Source organism: Xiphophorus hellerii, chromosome 18, assembly GCF_003331165.1.
Source record: "Xiphophorus hellerii strain 12219 chromosome 18, Xiphophorus_hellerii-4.1, whole genome shotgun sequence".
NCBI lineage: Eukaryota > Metazoa > Chordata > Actinopteri > Cyprinodontiformes > Poeciliidae > Xiphophorus > Xiphophorus hellerii.
In genome coordinates, this window is record NC_045689.1 from 5,222,957 (window position 1) to 5,243,489 (window position 20,533).

A 20,533-nucleotide genomic window follows, 5' to 3' on the forward strand; every position below is an offset into this window, starting at 1 on the left:
AATCTGAGTTACAGTTGGGGAAACTGCTGCATTAAACAGCGTTAGGCCCAATTAGCCAAACAGAACCATGCTAAACGACCCCCGGTACTGGAACAAAGCAGGGCTCTGATAAGGCCCGGTGGGGAACCGCCCTCCTTGGGTCCCGCTCAAAGCGAACCTCACGAACACGCATTGAAATAAACATATGGAGCTGTGCTGTATTTTATAACCCATCATTTTGAAAACGCAAAGCTAAGCTAGCCATTTTTTAAAACGGGGAGTTCGGAGAATCAACGGTTTCCCGTCCGCGGTGCTCCGCCGACCTGAAACCGCGTCGTGACCGCTTCAAACGCGAACATGAATGAATTAAAAGTGCACCGCAAAAAAAAAGCCCTCCACAAAGTTTGGTCCGAAAATTCTGGACGTAAAAAGAAGTGTCGCAGCGGACTCACTGTGGCCATTCCGTCGGTTTTCTGTCGTTTTGTTGCCCTGCCGTCTTCGCTGTAGTAACGGCTCGCTGCAGTAGCCATGTTGTCCCGGTTAAAAAGAATGTTCGACTGAAATGGACGGAAAATTCATGAAAAACGAGGCATGCGTCGCCACGCCCATTATAGTGACGCAACGAAACGTGATAGGCTCAAGCGGCTGTCTATTTTAATGTAAGCCAATAGGAGAAGAGATGGCATAGCTTTTAGTTGGTTGGCCCCAAAGCTTGAATAAATAATGTCATTGAAGCATTTGTCACTTTCAAACTTTCTTTTCATATTCACTTGAAGTCTCATGGAAGAAAATATCTTGATTTTAATTTATGTTTAAATTCAATGTTTGTACGCTGTGAGCAAGTGAAAAACGAAGTCAATCCCTTGTTGATGCACATAAACATGGCTGATTCTGATTGTAAGCGGTTTTATTTACAGCACGAGGTATTCCCAGAAGTCGGTGGAGTAGACAAATACTTTATTCAAGTAAGAGTAGCATCACTACAACATATTTTTACTCTAGTAAAAGTAAAATAATGTTATCAGAAAGACAAACATATGAAGTTAGGAGCAAACTCCTGCATTTTAAAAACTAAACTGAAAAATTATACACCAACAGTTTTAAAATAACAGGTTCTTTTCCAAAATATGAAACTTCCCAATAATGCATACATACCTCAGAGCAGGATATAGTAATTGGGCTTCTTCTTCAAAGAGTGTCCAAAATATTTACTCATGTAATTGCAGTGAGAGTATGATGTGGTAAAACGTCAAGAAATATATTTTTAACCCCCAACGTCACTCAAGTAAATGCAAATAATAAGCTACTTTAAGATGCATTCAGTTTCAACTCAATTTAAATTGATGAGATTTTTTAAAAATACAAACAGAAAACCAGTGATTTAGTCTGGTCAGATTGCTTTTCCTGGTTTTGACAAGGAATCTACACAATCCATTTTGGATGACTTGCAGCCGATTGATTTGATTTTTACCACTTTGTATTGCCACGTTGCTGAAAATGTGCTATATAAATAAAATTACCTTTTACCAAGAACAATAAAAACATCATAGTACAACTTACTGTAAATACAACCATCTGATGGTTTTTCTGTGTCCTGATTGAAAATCCTGTTCTGGCGACGACTCAAGGCTGCTTAAATTCCTGTCTGAGTCCATAACCCGTTTCTAGTTAACTGAAGTTTTTACTCTCATCTCCAACATTGATCACATTTTCTGAATCACACACCATGACTTCTCTTTCCTGCATTAAACTGGAGAAACTTAGTCAATTAATTCAACATAAAATGTGTGCATAAAATCAATGTCATCTAGTAACACACAAAAAGTTGTCATCTGCTGTGTTACTGTGTGAAGACAGTCTTTAATAAAAAAGTCCCCCAGAATGGAGCCTTGAGGAACCTCACAAGGCCCCACGATCAAACTTTAATAATCTGCACAGTAAGATCTCAAGCAACTTACTGGTTAAGATAAAACTTTAAAGGTTTTAACTAGAAAAACTACTTAGAGAAAGATCTTTATCAGTTAACTGATAAACTGAGCAGCGCTGCTGTTTCTCATGAGCTGAGTAATTTCAAAGTTTTGAAACTCAATTTTCCAAGATTTTTTGTATAAAATCTTAATCTCAAAATTTGAGTATTTTTGGCAGAAATTTGCAATTTTGTCCAATCTACAATGGCCCTAGTACAGTACTTATTTAATACAATATTAGAAACATATTTAAAACTTTAAAATAATAAATTAGCACAACGTTAATGTCTGAATCTGACAGAATATCAACAGAAACACAACAGAGCAGCAGCAGGATGTGTTGAAGAGGTTTATTCCAAAATAAAACCGCCACACTTTCACTTCTAAAGCTGAGAACAGAAAGAAAAGCAAACAGCTGCCCCAACATGAGCCTCGCTTGTGTTTTAAAATCGGGTCAGAGCAATGTATCAAACTCAGAGGGAATCACATTATTCAGGTAGCTTCATGAAGGGGAAGCAGGAAAACAACGTGACTTTAGATCTAAAGGCATGCAGAGCAACAAGTGTCCCTGTGAAGAGGAGACCAACAGAAAAACTCAGGATGTTTTAATACTTCAGCTCATTTCATCTGCTCAGCCCATTCCTGCCATTTGCTGCTGGAAGATCTGAGTTTTACAGCTAAAAGTCAAACGAGGTGTCGCATCCCGTCTCTGCTACGCTTTTCAAAATACAGATCGCTTACACAGCAGCAACAGTTAAAACTACTCCTATTTATACAACCTGGGCCATGTGGAGCTGTGGAGACGGCAGTCCTGGCGGTAAAAAAAACCCCAAAATAGATCTGGAAATAATGAGAGAGACGACACGGACCGATACCAGAACCAAAGGAAAACAGCTGCTGCTGGCTGTGAGTCTTGGTCGCTCAGTCTTCTGCAGGTGTGGGGCTCCGGGCCGGACTCGCTGAGCGGGAGCGACTGAAACAGAAACGGACCGGGGTCAGCCTGCGGCAGCAGCAGACGGGGAGACACACGTACGGCTTCTCTGCACTGCAAAAACTACCAGAACTAAAATCAGTTTAAAGAGCCGGCGCGGCCGAGCCAACTGTCCAGACGGGTTAACGCCGTTTCACCACCGCAGCGACGCTTCAGGGTTTGTATGTGATTTACCATTAACAAGTAAGCCTGTCACAATAATCAATAAATCAAATAATCGCATTACAAATTAAAATGAGCTTGATAATTTCCTTTTGAATGATTTCTCGTTTTTCTCTTTCTACCAAAAACTAGACGGTAAAAGTTTTTAGTTTGGCGTTTCGGTCTCAACAAGCCTTTATTCTCAAGGACAATCTTCTTTACAAAAACTTTTGGATATTTAAAATGTCTTCCAGTTCCAGTGTCGAATGTTCTTTAGAATTTAAAGTTTATTGATCTTTGTTTATGTCTTAGTTATTTTTAAACCAGGTGAGTTATTAAGAACAAATTATTACTTACATTTATGACCTGGCAATTACAATTTTATCAATTTAAAATGGTCTCAAAGCAACAATATTACTGTTTATCGCAATAACTTCTGGAAAAATGTATCATCCAGAAATATTTGTTATTGTGACTGGCCTAATGACAGCAAAACATTTATTATCAAAAAAAAAAGGACAGCCACAATGTCATGACAGTTTGGTTTGTCAAATAATCTGGAAAAAAAAAGAAAAGAAATCTCCTTTGTCTCCTCCCAGTACCAACTAGAGACAACCAGTCAAAGCCAGGAGGCGGGTCTTAGCGCTGTCAATCATCCTGTGTGTGGTGCTAAAAGCTCCCTTGTTCTCTGCTGCACTGCAGCTAGCATAGCTGTTGTGAATGCTGAAGCTTTTAAACACACTTTAGGAGTTTCACTAAAGACAGCGGATAAATGGTTTTCCTGTTGTTTTCTTTGCCATTAGCACATTTAGCAGCGAGGACATGAGTTGACTGACAGCGCTAAGCCCCTCCTCCTGGCTCAGATTTTTTTGTTTTTGGTGCATTTCTTCAGGCAGCACTATTAGCTCAGGAAGGAGACCGATGTTTTCACAGATTATCTGTGTCATATTAAACTGTCATAACCTGGTGAGAGTTTAAACAAATATGTAAAAAACATTTGATAAAAGTTACATTCTGCAGCTGTTAAATTGTTTTCTTTTTTTCCGACATTTTCAAAACATCGACACATTGATAATGTAAACGCAGCATCAGAGAGCTGATCTGGGCAGTTGGGTCGACCGTGCGGCGCCTTTAAGCTGCACTAACAGATTTCATGTCAGAATGAGAAGCTGTGGCGGCGGGCGGCTAACGCCCTCCTTCCTGCCTGTCAGCCTGACACACATTCACACGTCCACTCACTCACTCCCACATCCAGCCACACATGCTCGCTTTTTAACGGCTTAACATGTTCTGTCACCATCAACATGAGCTTAGTCAGGGGGTGGGGGGTTGGTTACCTTTGGAGACAGCGGCAGAAACAACAAGTACAGAGAAGCGAAGGATCAAAGGACTGAAGGACGGACGACTACAACTCGGAGACGCTCTTGAAGTCTGATCTCTCGTCAGCTCTGTGTCTCACGCTCAGAAGCTAAGACCGAGGCGAAGAACTCTGGTAGGTAGGGGGGTTCTGGTAGGTGGGGAACGGGTTTTTAAAGCCCGGCTCTGAAGGCTGGCCGGCTGGCTCTAGGGGCGAGGGGTCGGTCGGTAGGTCGACCTCTGTCTCGCTGTCTAACGTCAGACGCCGGCGGAGGCTGATCTCAGGTCAGCGCTTAAGTCACCCTCCCGCAGGCTGTGCACACCGCCAGCTGGCAGACCCTGGGCCTGGGATCAGCGGCGGTGTCTGTGCAGTGCTCAGCTCCCACCACACGCTTTAAAGAAAATATGAAAAATAAACAAAACGTTCTGCAAAGATGTTCACCCCAACTCACACCACTGGTGCTCATTTAGCTGATCTCACCTAGCAAAGCTGCCCTCAGCTAGCCAAACTCAGCTAAGTACCTTCTGTCTGCTAGGTTCTGCTAATGTCTGGCTTCGTTAGCTAAGAGTGGCTCCAGGAGAACCGGCGTCGTGGCGGCTCGTCGTCTTCCTGTGCTCCCTGTTCCTGATCAGAGCTGATCCGGAACAGAGAGCACAAGAGCTCAGGTCTTCCTTCCGCTGAACTTTCCCTGAACCAGCAGTGAGGAAGCTGTGGAGTCTTCGGATCCTCCGTCTGGCCGTCGGCGCCCTGGCTAAGATGGCTGACTCTGACCTGAACACCTGCCCTCTAAACATATTTCACCCCTCCCACTGCCCTGTGCTGCCACACACACACACACACACACACACACTGAGGATTTACCTGGCCCGTTTGTGGTTGGCCGACGGCGATCGAGAGCGGGAGCGAGATGCAGAGCGCCCCCTGGGGGCAGAACCGGACCGAGAGCGGGACCTGGAGCGGCTGGGAGACAAAAACAAAAACTAAACATGAAGAAACCACATTTATTACACCGGACTCCTTCTGATGCTCTGCATCCGGGGAACATTCCCAGGACCGGATCAGTTTTAATGCACCAAACCAGTTCAGCGCTGGAGAAAAACCACTACGCGTTTCCAACTCGGAGCCGCTGGAAACGCCTCGCCCAGTCCGTTAGCAGAGCAAACCTTTTCCACTTTGGGTCACATCGATGTTAACAACGTCTTAAAGGGCCGGTAGTGGCAGAAAAATAAAACTACTGATTAACAAACCGTCAAAATATTAAGAAATAGCTGCCGCTGCAGTCGATGATTAATATATTCTCACTTTTTTGTAACAACAAAACAACTGATTTGACTGATAAAATAATATTTAAAAACACAACTGTAAGCTCCAGAGTCTAGAGGGTCCAGTAAAAACTTCTGGCGGGCCGGATTTGACCCATTGGCCTAGAGTTTAACCCATGCCGTAGACGATCAGAGCTCCAGCTCGAACCAACCATATATGAGCTTTATGCGAAAACTAGAACCATCTTGGAAGGAAGTCAGTAATTTTCCACAAGGAAGAAGCTAAGATTTTATCAGCATAAAGGCGTTACTGTAAACATGAGGGGAAAAAAACAGGGCTGAGTAATCTCACATTCCCAGCATATTAACTAAACCACAACATCACTTTAAATGAAGCTGCAAAAATGTTTTTACTGGAAACCAGAGTGGAAATCCGTTTTCAGAAGAAAATAGAATCAAAAACCAAACAAAATGAGGAGCAATTAAAATGATTCATAGTAAAAACTCTAAACATTTTCAGTCGGTGTGAGGAGAACTGGGACTGAACAGCAACAACGTTCTAAAGGACCAGGGTGGGGTCAGAGGTCAGGCTGGACCCAGTCCCATACCTTCTCACTGGAGTCCTGGACTTGGACCGGGCCGGGGAGCCAGACCTGATGATGCAGAAGCAAAGAACGTTTTCATTAGAGCAGCAGAAACTTCCTGGTTGCAGACAGAACCGGCTGGCCGGGTCGCAGCGTGTCTGTGGTCAGGCCGTTGCGGTCTCACCTGCTTCTGCGTCTGGAGTATGACGGTGATCTGCGGCGGCTCCTGGTAAACAGACAGAAGAAACAGTTAGCACCGGTCGGACCGGCGTGATTCAGCTTCACAGAGCCGTCTCCTAGCAACAGAACGGGACCAGGCTGATTCCAGACGGTTTTTACTACGACTAATTTCTCTTTTTCAATAATTTAATTTTACTGCAGGAGCCAGTTATTTATTAAATATTTCACCCTAATTGACGTTTGTTATGAATATCACCACGTTCCACAGACAAACAAGGGGATTAGTCCACTTTTTGTTGTTTGTTTTTACCTTTTAGAAATTACAAAGGTTGTTTCCAGGTGTGATGGTGATTTTGTGATTATTGATAATTGATCGCCTGAACAGCGGCGGTTAGCTAGTTTAAACACCCGATGATCGGTCAGAGTTGCCGTCTGTGTCGGATTATTTTACTGCTAACTGAACCAAACTGTGCAGATTTTTTTGGTTAGCATTCCTGGTGGCGTGCCCGTTTCCACGGTGACTTACCGGCTGTAGCTGCGGCTACGGCTGCGGGAGTGAGAGCGGTAGCGCCGTCCGCGGGACCTGGACCGTGAGCGGGACCGGGATCTGGACCGGGACCTGGAACAGAAAGACGGCCAGGTCAGTGGTGCTTTAACAAGCTGACAGGCACTAAGCGGCTAGCATGGCCCCGTCCCCACCTGCTGCTGCGCCGGCCTCTCTTGCTGTAGCGGTAGCAGTCGTAGGCGTAATGGCCCCGGTCCCCGCACTGGTAGCAGCGGTCGTTGGGGTCAAACTGGCGGCGGCTGGGGCGCCCGCGGCCCTTCCTGGACAGGCCGGTGGACATCTCCACACGAACACGGGAGCCGCAAAGGATCCTGTGAATGAAGGGCCGCCGTGAGTTCAGGGAGCAGAAATCCTAACCTGTTCTACTTAAAAACCCGTTTAATGGAGGACAAGACCTACTTCCCGTCCATGCCTTTGACCGCGTCCTCTGCGTCTCGGGGATCCTCAAACTCCACGAAGGCAAAGCCGGGCGGGTTCCTGGCCACCCACACGGTCCTCAGGGGCCCGTAGTAACTGAAGGCCCGCTCCAGCTCCCCTTTGGCGGCGCCGTTACCAAGGTCACCGACGTAAACTTTACAGTCGGTGGCCCGAGACGAGCTCCGGGACGACGAGTAGTACGACATCGCTCCTTAGCTGCTGGGACAAGTAAACATGAAAACATAATGACACAGAAACACAGTTGAGTCCGACTGGGAAAACAAGACGGTTCTGGTTCTTTTTTATGTAAATGATGTATCTTCTTTTGACTAAACAACATTTAAATGGTACAAAATGAAAAATGACAATATGATGAAATATTCTTTATTACAGTATCTCATATTTTATGTTAATTTCTTTGATGCGTTAACGTTTATATTCCAGCCATTGGAGGGGGTGCATAATCATTTTAATTAAATTGACTTAGCATATTTTAATTAACTCAAGTTTAAATAAATTATGTAAAGAAAGAAATGGGACGCATAGTTCTGAATAGAGTTTAAAAGATAATGGAAGAAAAATAAAAGAAACTCATGCCTTTAAAAATAATGGTTAAAAAATGTGATGCATTTTGGGAGCATTGTAGATAAAAAAAATTAAACATTGGCCACAGAGTACATTTCTGCCAAAAAATATTACATATTTCCTAGAATCTTTTGTGGGTGATATTCACTGTTAACACATTGTAAAATTATGCAAAAAAAACACACACACACACATATATATATATATATATATAATTTTCCACGATTAAAGGCATATATGTACCATTTTAAACAAGAATTTGGGCTGACATTATGTGCATTTTATAAATTTGATACCTCAACCTTAGAGGACTTTTTGTTGCAATTTTTCTTTTTACTTTATAATTTCAGAAAATATCTTACTGTCTTTACAATAAATTTATCCCAATAATCATCAAAACTGTAAAAGAAAAAACAAAGATTCCTCACAAAATTATGATTTTTCATCTGAGAATATCCTAGTTATTTCTTAACGTTTGAGATTTTGCGTTTTCAGAGTGTTTTGACCACATTATAAGCTTTTTTTCCCATTTTTTTGGGCCGCTGCATTTTCCTCCCGTCGAGGAGCGCGCGGGAGATAAACAGACCGTCTCCATGGTAACGGGATTTTGCCTGCCGCTAAAACGCAAATGGGATTCCGCTAACCAACCGTAAACTATTTGCCTTACGACCGGTTGTGTTGTGCGGATTCTTCATGTAGTGACAGAAAAAGAAACCCGAAAGTACTGAAACCAGCCCCCCGTGTCTGGCGCTGCTGCAGGTGGTCTGACGCCATGATGGCTGCATTAAAACCCATTAAACCTCCCGTTTTTTTAAAATAAAAACATATATACATACATTTCTTTTAAACATAGTTTATGCTAAAGAAAGACACGGACTGAGCTAAACGGTTCGTAACTACGACCGGACTTATTGGACTGGTTGCTCTCAAACGGCATTTGTGTATTTATATTATTATTATTATCATTATTATTAATAAACTAAATTCATAAAAATATCCACAGTTTTCGAAAAACAATCTCTTACACCATTCTAAATAGATTTATATACTCGAATACTGACAACTGAAAGTGAGGTGCGGAATGTAAATTGTAAATTTGTGCTAGCGTCTCAATTTCCCTGCCTATTATCTCCGTGTTTTATGCCTAATGGAATCAGGTCTGTTTAAACAACTTTAAATGAAAACTTTACTGAACAATACAGAAGTGTTTAAATACGTGAGTTCCGGGATTATTAATAAACTGTTAAATCCAGGAAATAGTCCAGGCCCGGCTCATAAACAATGGCGGGCGGCAGCACGCGTTAGCCGGCCTTACCTTCCTCTGTTGATGTTCGTAGCTCCGCTTCGAGAAAACCCAACTCCGGCAGTCTCGATCGGAAGCCTGTGGTCGTAGCGAAGTGACGGGAATAAAAATTTTACAGGATAAAGTTGTTTAACCGCCACTAACACGCACGTTAATCTAACTCCAGCATGTCTTTCCGCAACGACTTCACCTCCAACGGCTAGCAGGTTCTTCTTCTTCTTCTTGTCTTGGAATGTTGACGGTTAGCATATCAGCTGGTGCTCTTACTGCCCCCTACCGGACTAAAATGTGAACGTGAATAGAATAGAATATAATAGAAGTACTTTATTCATCTCAGCAGGGAAATTACTTCGCAGTTACAGCATAGAGACAAGACACAATAACAACTACCACTGAGTAGTAGTTGTAGATAAAATAAATGCTGGACAGAGGGAAATTACCCATTCACACTATTTAAATACGGTTAAATAGCCTATTAAAATCACATTAATACTTTACGATAAATCTTCCAGATTTAAAGAGAACTGTTCAAGTGAGTTAAACATATTTGATAAAAGAAAAGTAGTAAAAAAAACTTTCACACAGACTATCTTTCTATACAGCAACACAATAGAGCAGCTTTGTTGGTTCTCATTTGTTTTTGTTAATTTTTTTCACCTGTTTGGACAATTAGTCCCTCTGGTTCTGGATGCTGTGCAGCTCTTACTTTTGGAGAGTTCTTATGATGAGTAACAACTTGGAGCAACTGATTAGCATCACAAAAGCTCAAATAATATCTGAACTTTGACCTCAAATCCCAGAGGAGTTGAAAAGGAGGCTTCATGGATGCAGAGGGAGAAGGGGGAAGTCATAATAAGGGTTTTCTAACCTACTCTATCATTCTAACCAACCAGACAACTTTCAAGAGTCGAACATTTTTGACTTTTGAAACTCAGAAATGTCCACGTTTTTTCTAGAAAATTTCTGAAATTATTCTCAAAATGTCTTAAGTTTTTTGGTGGAAATGTACTCCTTTTTCTTCTACCTATAATGGCCCTAAGACGCCATTTTAGGAGTGACTTTTAATGAGAGAATTCAGGCATTTTATTCAGATGTCTTAGAGCAGGTATGCATTTAAAAGTTGCTGCTCTTGAGAACTACACCGCGAAAACACAAAATCTTTCCAAGTATTTTTGTCTAGTTTCTAGTGCAAATATCTTAGTACACTTAAAAATAATACAACACTAACTTATAAGTAACGTAAGACTAGGAGACTGTTCTAAGGCAATATTTCCTTAAAAGGGATTAAAACAAACAAAAAAGTAATGGTTCAATTGACAGATTATTTTACTTCTAAATACTTTTTAAAATCAATTTTAACAAATTGTTGATTTAAATAAGCTTAGAATATTCTTGAATTTGATTTGATAGGATTTCTGTTTAAGTGCAAATAACACCTAGTTTTATGGATATCTTTTCTAATTCAATAAACCACAATTTCTGACTTTAATGAAACCATTTTTAATATCAAAATTAGTTTGAATCTCTGGTCAAGTCTGGTGATAGTAGAAGAAATCTGAAAAAGAACAAATACTTTTTCAGAAACCTAATTGACAATAAACATAGAAATAAATAAATGGCTCGAAAGAAACAGTTTAATGTATGATTGAAAAATGTGACAGTACATAAAAAATGTAAAATAAATTCAAAATATATTTTAAAAAAATGTAACAAGTAAAAAATTCCTTAAATAAAAACACTGTGTGAAAAAAAAATAATGGAATAAAAAAAGAAACTAACAATAAAATTAGAAATGAAATGGCTAAATTACATAAATACTGTTTAAAATGATAAATATTAACTTACGTTACAGTATAACCAAATAAGTTGGGAAAGTTCTGGATGCAATATTTTGTACATCAATCACTTATTCAAGCTATTTATTTCTATGTTTATTGGGAATTATGTGAGAATCTGTACTTCATATTATTATTATTATTATTATTATTTAATGTATAAATAATGACTCGGACTCGTCACACATTGAAAATAAATAAACTATATTTAACTAAGGTCAAGTTCACTTGATTAAAGACCTTCGTTTTCTTTCAGTAACACGTTACATTTCATGCCAAGTTTTCAAAAACAAGATTTTTTTCTTCAATTTTTTCTGTTACATTTCATACAAAAAACTTCAGTTAATTTATCAGAATATTGACTAAATGTATATTTCTATCACATTATATTATAATAACTCAGTCATAGTTTTAAGACGGCGTAGTAGGACCATTCCAAGTAGAAAAAAAAGGAGTGAATGTTCACCCAAAAATTGGAAAATTTCAGATTAATCTCAGATATTTTCTAGAAAATACAAATTTGAAAAGTCAAAATTATTATTGAGATTATTCTCAAAGTTTCAGATTTTTTTTCTACCAAATTTTTGATTTTCTAGAAATGTTGAGATTAATCTAAAAAAATTTTCTACCAAATTTTGCAGACAAGTTTTTTCTTCAAAAAGCCTGACTTTTCAAACTCAGCTATTTTTTCTGCGTTTGAAACGATTTTTCAATCTCAAAATTTCAAAGCTTTTGTTTTTGTTTTTTTTTAAACCAAAATTTAGAGTTTTCAAACTTATAAAATTTTCAAAACTCAAATGTGTTCAAATTTTAAACTCAGAAATTTTAAAGTTTTTTCTACAAATATTTCTAAGGTTAATCTCAACATTTCTGAGCTTTTTCTGAATTGCTAAATTTTTAAAATTAACTTTTTTTTTTCTATCAATAACGGCCCTAATTCGCCGTCGTACAGTTTCCCTACAAAGGTTCAGGCAGAGACAAATCTTTTTTTAATTATCACATAAAACGAGTTCACACAGAGACACATTGGAGAGCAAGACCTGGGCAGGAGCAATGGGTGGGGGAGGGGGGACACGAACACGGACACGGAGATTTCACAGAGGAAACAAACCGGGGGATGAGCCGAACGGAGGAAATGTGTTTCTGTGCAAATGTAGGAGACGGACTTAGAAAAATAAAAAAATAAAACGTCTCCATCAGGGTAGACCATGCTGCTAACACACAAACACACGGATTCATCATGCATGTCCGGAGCAACACAGAAACACAGAACACAGTGGGGGAGGGGCGAGGCGGCGGTGACCACCTCTATCTATAGAACAGTTAAGACCCAACGGGCCGACAGTTAGTACAGAAGTTCACGGAAACACCGAGCAGTTCTGGTTCCGGCTACTGGGCAGTGTCTGGAGCACCGATTCCAACCGGTTCCGACCAGTTCCAATAAGCTCCAGTTGGTTCCAACCGATTTTGACCAGTTCCAGCCAGTTCCAACCAGTTCTGACTGGTTCTGACCAACTACAACTGGTTTCGACTGGTTCCAGCTAGTTCTGGCCAGTTCCAGCAAGTTCCAAATGGTTCCAGCCAGTTAAGACTAGTTCCAACAAGCTCCAACCGGTTTCGACTGGTTCCAGCTGGTTCTGGCCAGTTCCAACCGGTTCAAACCGATTCCGGTTTGGTTCCGGCCAGTTCCAAGCTGTTCCAACTGGTCCTGACTCATTCCCACCAGTTCATTTCATCTGTTCCGACTGTTCCAGCCAGTTCCAACCGGTTCCTACCAGTTCCTACCGGTGCTACTCAGTTCTCCTGCAGCCAGACTGTCGGTTCCGTCATGTAAACATGCTACTTACACTTACAGAGCCTCCTTCACAGGGACTGGGTGTAGAAATGTACAGAGACGGTAAACACTGCGGCAGGAGGCGTGAACAGACAACATGGAGTGTATTGCACAAAACGGCCGCGCTCTGTTCACTCTGCGGCGCAGCTCATCTTTAAGAAAATAAACAAATCATCTCATCAGAATAGTTCTCCATCAACAGAAAGACGGCGATGGAAGACTGAACCGGCCCAAATCGAGAAAAAATATGCAAAAATTTATAACCAGATCGATAAATATATCAATATCTGTGGAAGGTGAATTAAATTGTTTACATTTTTCCTGTTTTTTCCTCTATTAGACAAAAGAAACACTATTTTTTATTATTTTTAATAGAGCCTCCACCTACTGTATCTCATGATAGAAACAGAAACTTTTAAAATACACAATTTAATTAGTCAAAAAGGTAAAATAGGGGACTGGTTTTCACTTAACCAATGGGATTTCCAACATTAATCCTGGTATTAAAATAGTAAATACATATCGATAGATAGATAGATAGATAGATAGATAGATAGATAGATAGATAGATAGATAGATAGATAGATAGATAGATAGATAGATAGATAGATAGATAGATAGATAGATAGATAGATAGATAGATATAAACTGATGTGGCAATGTTCGGATAGACATTCTAATATACATTTTGTCAGATTGAAACAAGTTTTTGAAAATAACCTTTAGGCTGTTATTAAACATACTTCTCATTAAGCCCACATTTCTGTATTAAGCATGTTTTTTTTATTGATCTGGTGTAATATTCTAATTTTAAATGTCATGTCTTCATTAGCTGTAAGTGGAAAATCATCATAGCATAAATAAAGACTTTCAAACATCCATCTATGTCTAATTAACCCATATAGTGTGCTTCATAATCAATCAACTTTATTTCTATACACAGTGGGAACCAAAGTGCTTTACATTAAAACAGAAAAAGTAAAAGAATGTGATAAATATAAAATATACAATTATAAAAATAGAGAAACATAAAATAGTGCTGATTAAAAAATAATATTCTAATTTGTAGAATCAGTCTATATTAGAGCTGTGAGTTTAAAGTGTTATTTTGATTAATTACATTGAGTTTAATACTTTAATCATTTTAACTCAGTAAATCTATTTTTTCTTTTAAAAAATAAAAAAAAAAAATCAAATTTTTCAAGACTTTAAAAAGTCTTGAAATCAGAACTTTTATTTTGGTCATATATGTCATTTTATTCAATAATTTAGCAAAATGTTGCTTAATTTGTCAATATATAGTTTTAGATTAAAATATGGTTAATTAGTTACAGATCTTGTAATTAACTTGATTAAACATTTCAATCCAGTCCCACTGCTACTTTAAATATTTTTGACATATTTTCTATTTATGAATTATTTACATTTATCAAATTGCATTTTTTTCCTAATTTTGGCAGTTTCAGCCTTCCATATAGGGCAGCAGACGGTTTAAATGTTGCAAGGTTTGGATATCTTTCACCGTTGGATCGGCTCAGGAGCGTGGAAAACAAATTAAACCCTAATCCACTGACATGTCGAATGACGTCATCGGCTCTTCATGCCGATCCTAATCTGAACGTCGCCTGGAAATATAAAAAAAGTCTACCTTGGCTTCACCTGCAAGGAAAAGATACAAAATCCCTTTTAGAAAGTTTACAAAGTGTTATTGTGGGAAACGACTCAAATCTGTCATGATATCGTAACAGTGTTGACGTGTCGAGCAGTCTTAGGGTGACGTTTTCAGTATGTAAGAGCTACGAAATAAAAAAGGATTTTTACTGATTTCTCATTGACTCAAGCTGCTACTGAAAGCAACTCTGACCTCATAATGACTCCTGTTGTTTCTCTGCATCTTCCTTCACCTTGGAAGTTAAAAACCCTGAAATGTCAGTTTAATTTTAATCTGAGGAGGGTTTTTTATTTATTTATTTTTTCCCCGCGCGGTTCAGGGTTTTGTTCCTCGCAGTCTGTTTAGCAGCCGGTAGTTTCAGTAGCTTCAGAGTTAAAATACTGAACAACAATAACAACATTTCAACTGGTACTTCCTGCTTCTCCTTCTCCAAACGTCTATTTCTACTGGATCCAGTGTTACATTATAGCAGAACCAGCTTTAAATATTGCACAGAACTAAAGTTTAACACTGTTAGAGACAGCCGGGGCGGTTTGTACAGCTAAAGCCTGAAAACCACATTTATGTGAGTTTTTTTCCCTTAAGGCATCTTTGCCATGCGAGCATCAACGTGAACGTGTTGATGGCTGGAATGAGTTTCTAAATGGCAGATTTTCTGTAAACTAATACTGTTGTGTCGTCCTACTGCTGCAGCAGTGGGCGTGTCCGTTAGCATGCATGCTAACTGAGCAGACGGCTCAGAATCACAGGTGGATTCTGGGTATTTCCCTTTTAACAAGTTGGTTGTGTCTTGTGCATGCAAAACCGTCCTCCGACAGAGACTAGGCGCTAAAGAGACACGTCTAAACTCATTTCCCTGCTAATTAATCACATTTTGGGACTATTTTTCCTCCTCTGAAACGTTTTCAGCGTCCGGTCTATTTACAGCGCACGTGGAGGGCCTGCTGTAGTAAACACGTGTGATTTTAGCGTTTTGTAAACATTTGACTCTTTTTTTCTCCACCTCCTCGGCGTAAAAACATGAAAGTCGCTGCAGACAGGAGGGAATATGTTTCATCTTTTAGACCAGCAGTGAACCCGGCCAGGCGTGACGTCACGGCCCAGCTCACTTTAATACCTGCGCAGTTTCTCCTCCAATGATCTGTTTACATATGAACACGTGTCTGTCGTCGAGTCGCGTTAGACCGGCCTCTGCGCTCTCCTGAAACTAGAAGCCCTTGATGTGGCAGTAGGCCTCCAGGCTGGAGAAGAAGATGTAGAGCAGCCAGAGGCCGAGGAAGAGCATGGTGGTGAGCAGGCGCGACGCCCTGGGGCCGCCCAGCTCGCCGCCGATGGAGGGCCGGCGCCGGAACAGCAGCACCGCCATGCAGATGAACGCGAAGATGGTGAAGAGTGTGACGGAGAAGGCCAGCGAACCCGGGTCCACCTTGAACTGCTTCCCCTTGATGGCCCAGTAGATGGCGGCCACCGACCACGCCACGCCGATCCCCAGGAAGACGTTGACGGCGTTGCTGCCGGTGACGTTGCCCACAGACGCGTCGGCGTGCTGGTCCTGGATGGCGGCCACTTTGCTGGCGAAGGTGTCTGCAAGGAGAGGAGCAGAAAATATTTCACCTGTGGACAGCAGAACCGAACAGGCACTGAGGATCACAGGGGTTTGCTTTGCTGAAAAATTCAAAATGGCGGCCATTTTTCAAGATGGTCGTCAAGAAAAATTTATTTCTGCACTAAACTTGCCAATATTTCTAACAAATTAATGACTTGGGTGTCAACTCATACATATTTAGAACCATGAAATCATAGATATTTTCTTGATCTTGTGTTTCCTTTTTTGGGAGGAAATATTTTCAAAATGGCTGCCATTGTTGTAATGGAAAATACATGTTTGCACTGAAGTCGGCAGTAGTTATTTCCAGTTGAGGCCACAGTTAACCAAATGGTTAAGTTCCCTAACAACTAACTCGCTAAGGAAGAATATTAGCTATGCTAATGGTTAGCTATGCTAATGGTTAGCTATGCTAATGGTAAACTGCTAAACACAAAATAAGGATAAATAGCAGAAATTAACACTGGACCTCTAAAGACACAAAAAATTATCAGTAGCTAAAGCTAAATTGCTAAGCATAAAAAACGAGCAGAATCAATCAATCAATCAATCTTATTTATACACCACCCTCCACACTAAAAGCAGCACAAAGTGATCAATAAAAAACAAACAAAAACAAGCAATTATCCATCGCAACCCCACATAGAAAAACCCAGAACTGCATGGAAAATGCACAGCTAAGCAGAAATGATTCGATTCAGGAAATACAGTTAAAACGTCGGATCTTGAATCTCTGCTCTTAAAGACGGCGACATTTTCTACGGCCCTCAGGTTCTCTGGCAGACTGGGGGCCACAACGCTGGAAAAAAATGCTAAACTGCTAATCACAAAACTATCAGCAGAAGCCAATACTAAACTGCTAAACACAAATAAATTGTACAGAAACTAACAGTAACTCGCTGAACATATGTAAAGTTGTACAGAGACTAATGATAAGTGACTAAAAACATAAACAAAATCACAGAAGCTATCAATAAACTCCAAAATCAACTGAAAAGACCAGATAAGATGAAAAACGACCACAAAAAGACACAATCACACAATACTAAAATAAAAATACAACCATGCAAAAAAGCAACTGAAAATAATCCAATAATCTGAAAAAAATCACATATTGCAACCAGTCATTTTCAAGCAAAGATATTACAAACAAGAAGCAAAGACAGAAAACTCCAACTAGTCCAAAAATGAAGGTATACTGTAGATAGATACACTGCCTGGCCAAAAAAAAAGTCGCCACCTGGATTTAACTAAGCAAATAGGTACAAGCCTCCTATTGGATAAGTACTGCATAGGCGATTATCTTTCAGCTGGCAACAAGTTATTTAACCCCAGCTGATGCAATGAGTAACTCCTCATTTCTTAAACAACCATGGCAAAAGACACATCCTGTGGTCGTGGAAAAGACGTTAGTCTGTTTAAGAAGGGTCAAATCATTGGCATGCATCAAGCAGAGAAAACATCTAAGGAGATTGCAGAAACTACTAGAATTGGGTTAAGAACTGTCCAACGCATCATTAAAAACTGGAAGGATGGTGGGGAACCATCGTCTTCCAGGAAGAAATGTGGTCGGAAAAAAATCCTGAATGATCGTGATCGGCGATTACTTAAGCGTTTGGTCAAATCAAATCGAAAAAAACAACAGCAGAACTCAGGAGTATGTTTAATTGTGAACGCAAAAGCATTTCGACACGCACAATGCGAAGGGAACTCAAGGGGTTGGGATTGAACAGCTGTGTAGCCGTAAGAAAACCTCTAATCAGTAAGGCTAACCAGAAAAAAAGGCTTCAGTTTGCTAGGGAGCATAAAGATTGGACTCTGGAGGAATGGAAGAGGGTCATGTGGTCTGATGAGTCCAGATTTACCCTGTTCCAGAGTGATGGGGGCATCAGGGTAAGAAGAGAGGCAGGTGAAGTGATGCACCCATCATGCCTAGTGCCTACTGTACAAGCCTGTGGGGGCAGTGCTATGATCTGGGGTTGCTGCAGTTGGTCAGGTCTAGGTTCAGCAACATTGTGTGCCCAAAGAATGAGGTCAGCTGACTACCTGAATATACTGAATGACCAGGTTATTCCATCAATGGATTTTGTCTTCCCAAATGGAACGGGCATATTCCAAGAGGACAATGCCAGGATTCATCGGGCTCACGTTGTGAAAGAGTGGTTCAGGGAGCATGAGACATCTTTTTCACACATGGATTGGCCACCACAGAGTCCAGACCTTAACCCCATTGAGAATCTTTGGGATGTGCTGGAGAAGGCTTTGCGCAGTGGTCAGACTCTCCCATCATCAATACAAGATCTTGGTGGAAGATTAATGCAACACTGGATGGAAATAGATCTTGTGACACTGCAGAAGCTTATTGAAACAACGCCACAGCGAATGCAGGCTGTAATCAAACCTAAAGGCTGTTCAACAAAATATTAGAGAGTGTGACCATTTTTTGATGGCGACTTTTTTTTTGGCCAGGCAGTGTATATAGATATATAATATAGATATAATGAACATAAAGGAAGCAGAGAAACATGAGGCCCACCTGGGATGGAGGTTCCCAGAGCCACGAACACCACGGCGGTCACGGAGTCCTGCAGCCCCACGGTGCAGCCGAAGTGCGACGCCAGGTCGCCGATGATGGCGGTGAGGAATCCGATGACGCTGATGGACACGATGAAGCAGGCCCAGCCGTTCCAGTACTCTGTGGGCGGGACGCAGGCGAACAGAACCTTCCAGAAGACGGTGAGGAAGTGCATGACGTAGTCGTAGCAGGACGGGAGCCGCTCCTCTCGCCCCTCCTCCTCATCGTCTCCATCACCTGCAGCAGAGGTCAAAAGGTCAAAACCTTCAACCAGACTGGATCAAATACCGCCTGCAGTGGCTGATACTGCCACTAGAGGGCGGACTCTAATTGAAACCTGGGACATCAGCAAAAGATGCCCTACTTAAGCCAACTTAAAAAATATAGAAAACAAGAAGATCCTCCTGAGTTATAAGTGAAAGGAACTTGTGCTTTTTATCAAAATTCAAGAATTATTGACCTACAACAAGTTTGTATATGTTGCTCATAAGTTCGTTTTGTCTTATTTTAAGTGTACTAAGATATTTGCTCTAGAAAATAGACAAAAATGCTTAGTAAGAGTTTGTATTTTTGCAGTGTTGTTGGCTTAAATAAAACAAAGTTTATGCCCTAAATCAGAAGCTGCTTCTTGTTAAACCAGCTTTTAACCACCAAACAAATCTCCATATCTGTGCTTCATTATTTCATCTGCAACAGGAGAGTTTAGAGATAATAAACCAACATATTACCAAGTATGTTTAGTTTTTACAGCAAACTTCTTAGTTAATCTGAAATAAGACAAAACAAACTCACTTTTCAGCGAGAGATGGGAACTTTTTTAGAGTAAATAATTCCTTCATGTTGATGAAAAGTAGTAGTTCCACTGGGAGATTATTTCACATACAAAATGGAAAAAAAATGTCTTGCTATAAATCTGCCAGTTTAAGCAGTACTTTTCCCACTAATTTTAAGGAATTATTTACTCTAATCAAGCTCCTATATTTTGATTAAAAGTTACTAATAAGCTAGTTTTGTCTTGTATCAAATGAACTAAGATATTTGCGCTGCAAACTAGACACAATATTTGACATTCTGTGTAAAAATGACTATTTTTTCCAAACCGTGGCGTCAAATAGCGGCCATAAAGACACAATAATAACATCTTTATTAGACTCATCATTGCACAGACTCAGACTGGTCTGAGCAGCTGATGCTAAACTGGGACCAGCTGGACGCAGACGGCCATGTTGAATCACCTGCGCTGACGGTGACCGCCTCCACAAACTGCTCCCTCCAGGAGTGAGTGCCGATGACCAGCGCCAGGTTGGTCTTCTTGATCAGCTTGTCCACGGTGCTCTGCCAATCAGAAGCAACGATTCATAAACCTTTAAAGTTTCAGTATGAAACCTTGATAAAAAAGTTCTTTTTTTTTTAAACATATTTGTTGAAACTGTCACTATGTCACGACGGTTTATTATGCGACAAATAAGCTGTGGAAAAATCAAGCCTTGTCCCAGTATTAATTAAAAACAACCAATCGGAGCCAGAAGGCGGGTCTTAGCCCTGTTATTTGCTCTTCTCTGCTACACTGCAGCTAGCATAGCATGATGTTTTAACAAATGTGAAAAATATGTGTTTTTATACGCTACATGTTCTTTATTGTTGAGCAGGTAAAACAAAAAACAACAACAAACAGTCCTA

General features: G+C 40.4%; 2 protein-coding genes across 6 annotated transcripts in view; both read right to left on the minus strand.

Annotated features, from left to right (window-relative positions):
• Positions 1-2,281: 2,281 nt before the first annotated feature.
• LOC116707572 (serine/arginine-rich splicing factor 7-like) lies at positions 2,282-9,563 on the minus strand. 3 transcript variants are annotated; one of them, XM_032544974.1, is made up of 8 exons: positions 9,344-9,563; positions 7,426-7,662; positions 7,161-7,337; positions 6,988-7,080; positions 6,466-6,507; positions 6,306-6,350; positions 5,297-5,395; positions 2,282-2,919 (listed from the first exon to the last, which is right to left on the minus strand). In XM_032544974.1, exons 2-8 carry the CDS (start codon positions 7,647-7,649, stop codon positions 2,868-2,870), a joined length of 732 nt encoding a protein of 243 aa, XP_032400865.1. In that variant the 5' UTR covers positions 7,650-7,662; positions 9,344-9,563; the 3' UTR covers positions 2,282-2,867. The 3 variants fall into 3 exon arrangements, with proteins under 3 accessions (XP_032400865.1, XP_032400864.1, XP_032400866.1); XM_032544973.1 differs by having other exon boundaries at positions 7,426-7,659; positions 9,344-9,562; XM_032544975.1 differs by lacking the exon at positions 2,282-2,919 and having other exon boundaries at positions 5,293-5,395; positions 7,426-7,659; positions 9,344-9,562.
• A 1,786-nt stretch (positions 9,564-11,349) lies between these two features.
• Positions 11,350-20,533, minus strand: part of LOC116737641 (sodium/calcium exchanger 2-like) — a 108,777-nt gene continuing 99,593 nt past the window's right edge. For all 3 annotated transcript variants that reach the window (XM_032590946.1, XM_032590944.1, XM_032590945.1), the window contains 3 exons: positions 20,089-20,188; positions 18,815-19,090; positions 11,350-16,256 (listed from right to left, as the gene is read on the minus strand). In XM_032590946.1, the coding sequence (XP_032446837.1) occupies positions 15,880-16,256; positions 18,815-19,090; positions 20,089-20,188 (753 nt within the window). In that variant the 3' untranslated portion in view covers positions 11,350-15,879. The remainder of the gene's footprint in view (positions 16,257-18,814; positions 19,091-20,088; positions 20,189-20,533) is intronic.

Excerpts from the sequence above, each read along its gene's own strand:
- LOC116707572 (XM_032544974.1), bottom strand. The coding sequence starts at position 7,649 with ATGTCGTACTACTCGTCGTCCCGGAGCTCGTCTCGGGCCACCGACTGT. Across the intron at positions 5,396-6,305 it reads TCCAGGACTCCAGTGAGAAG|CCGCTCCAGGTCCCGCTCTC; the intron begins GTATGGGACTGG and ends TTTGTCTCCCAG. Across the intron at positions 2,920-5,296 it reads GCCAACCACAAACGGGCCAG|TCGCTCCCGCTCAGCGAGTC; the intron begins GTAAATCCTCAG and ends TTTCTGTTTCAG.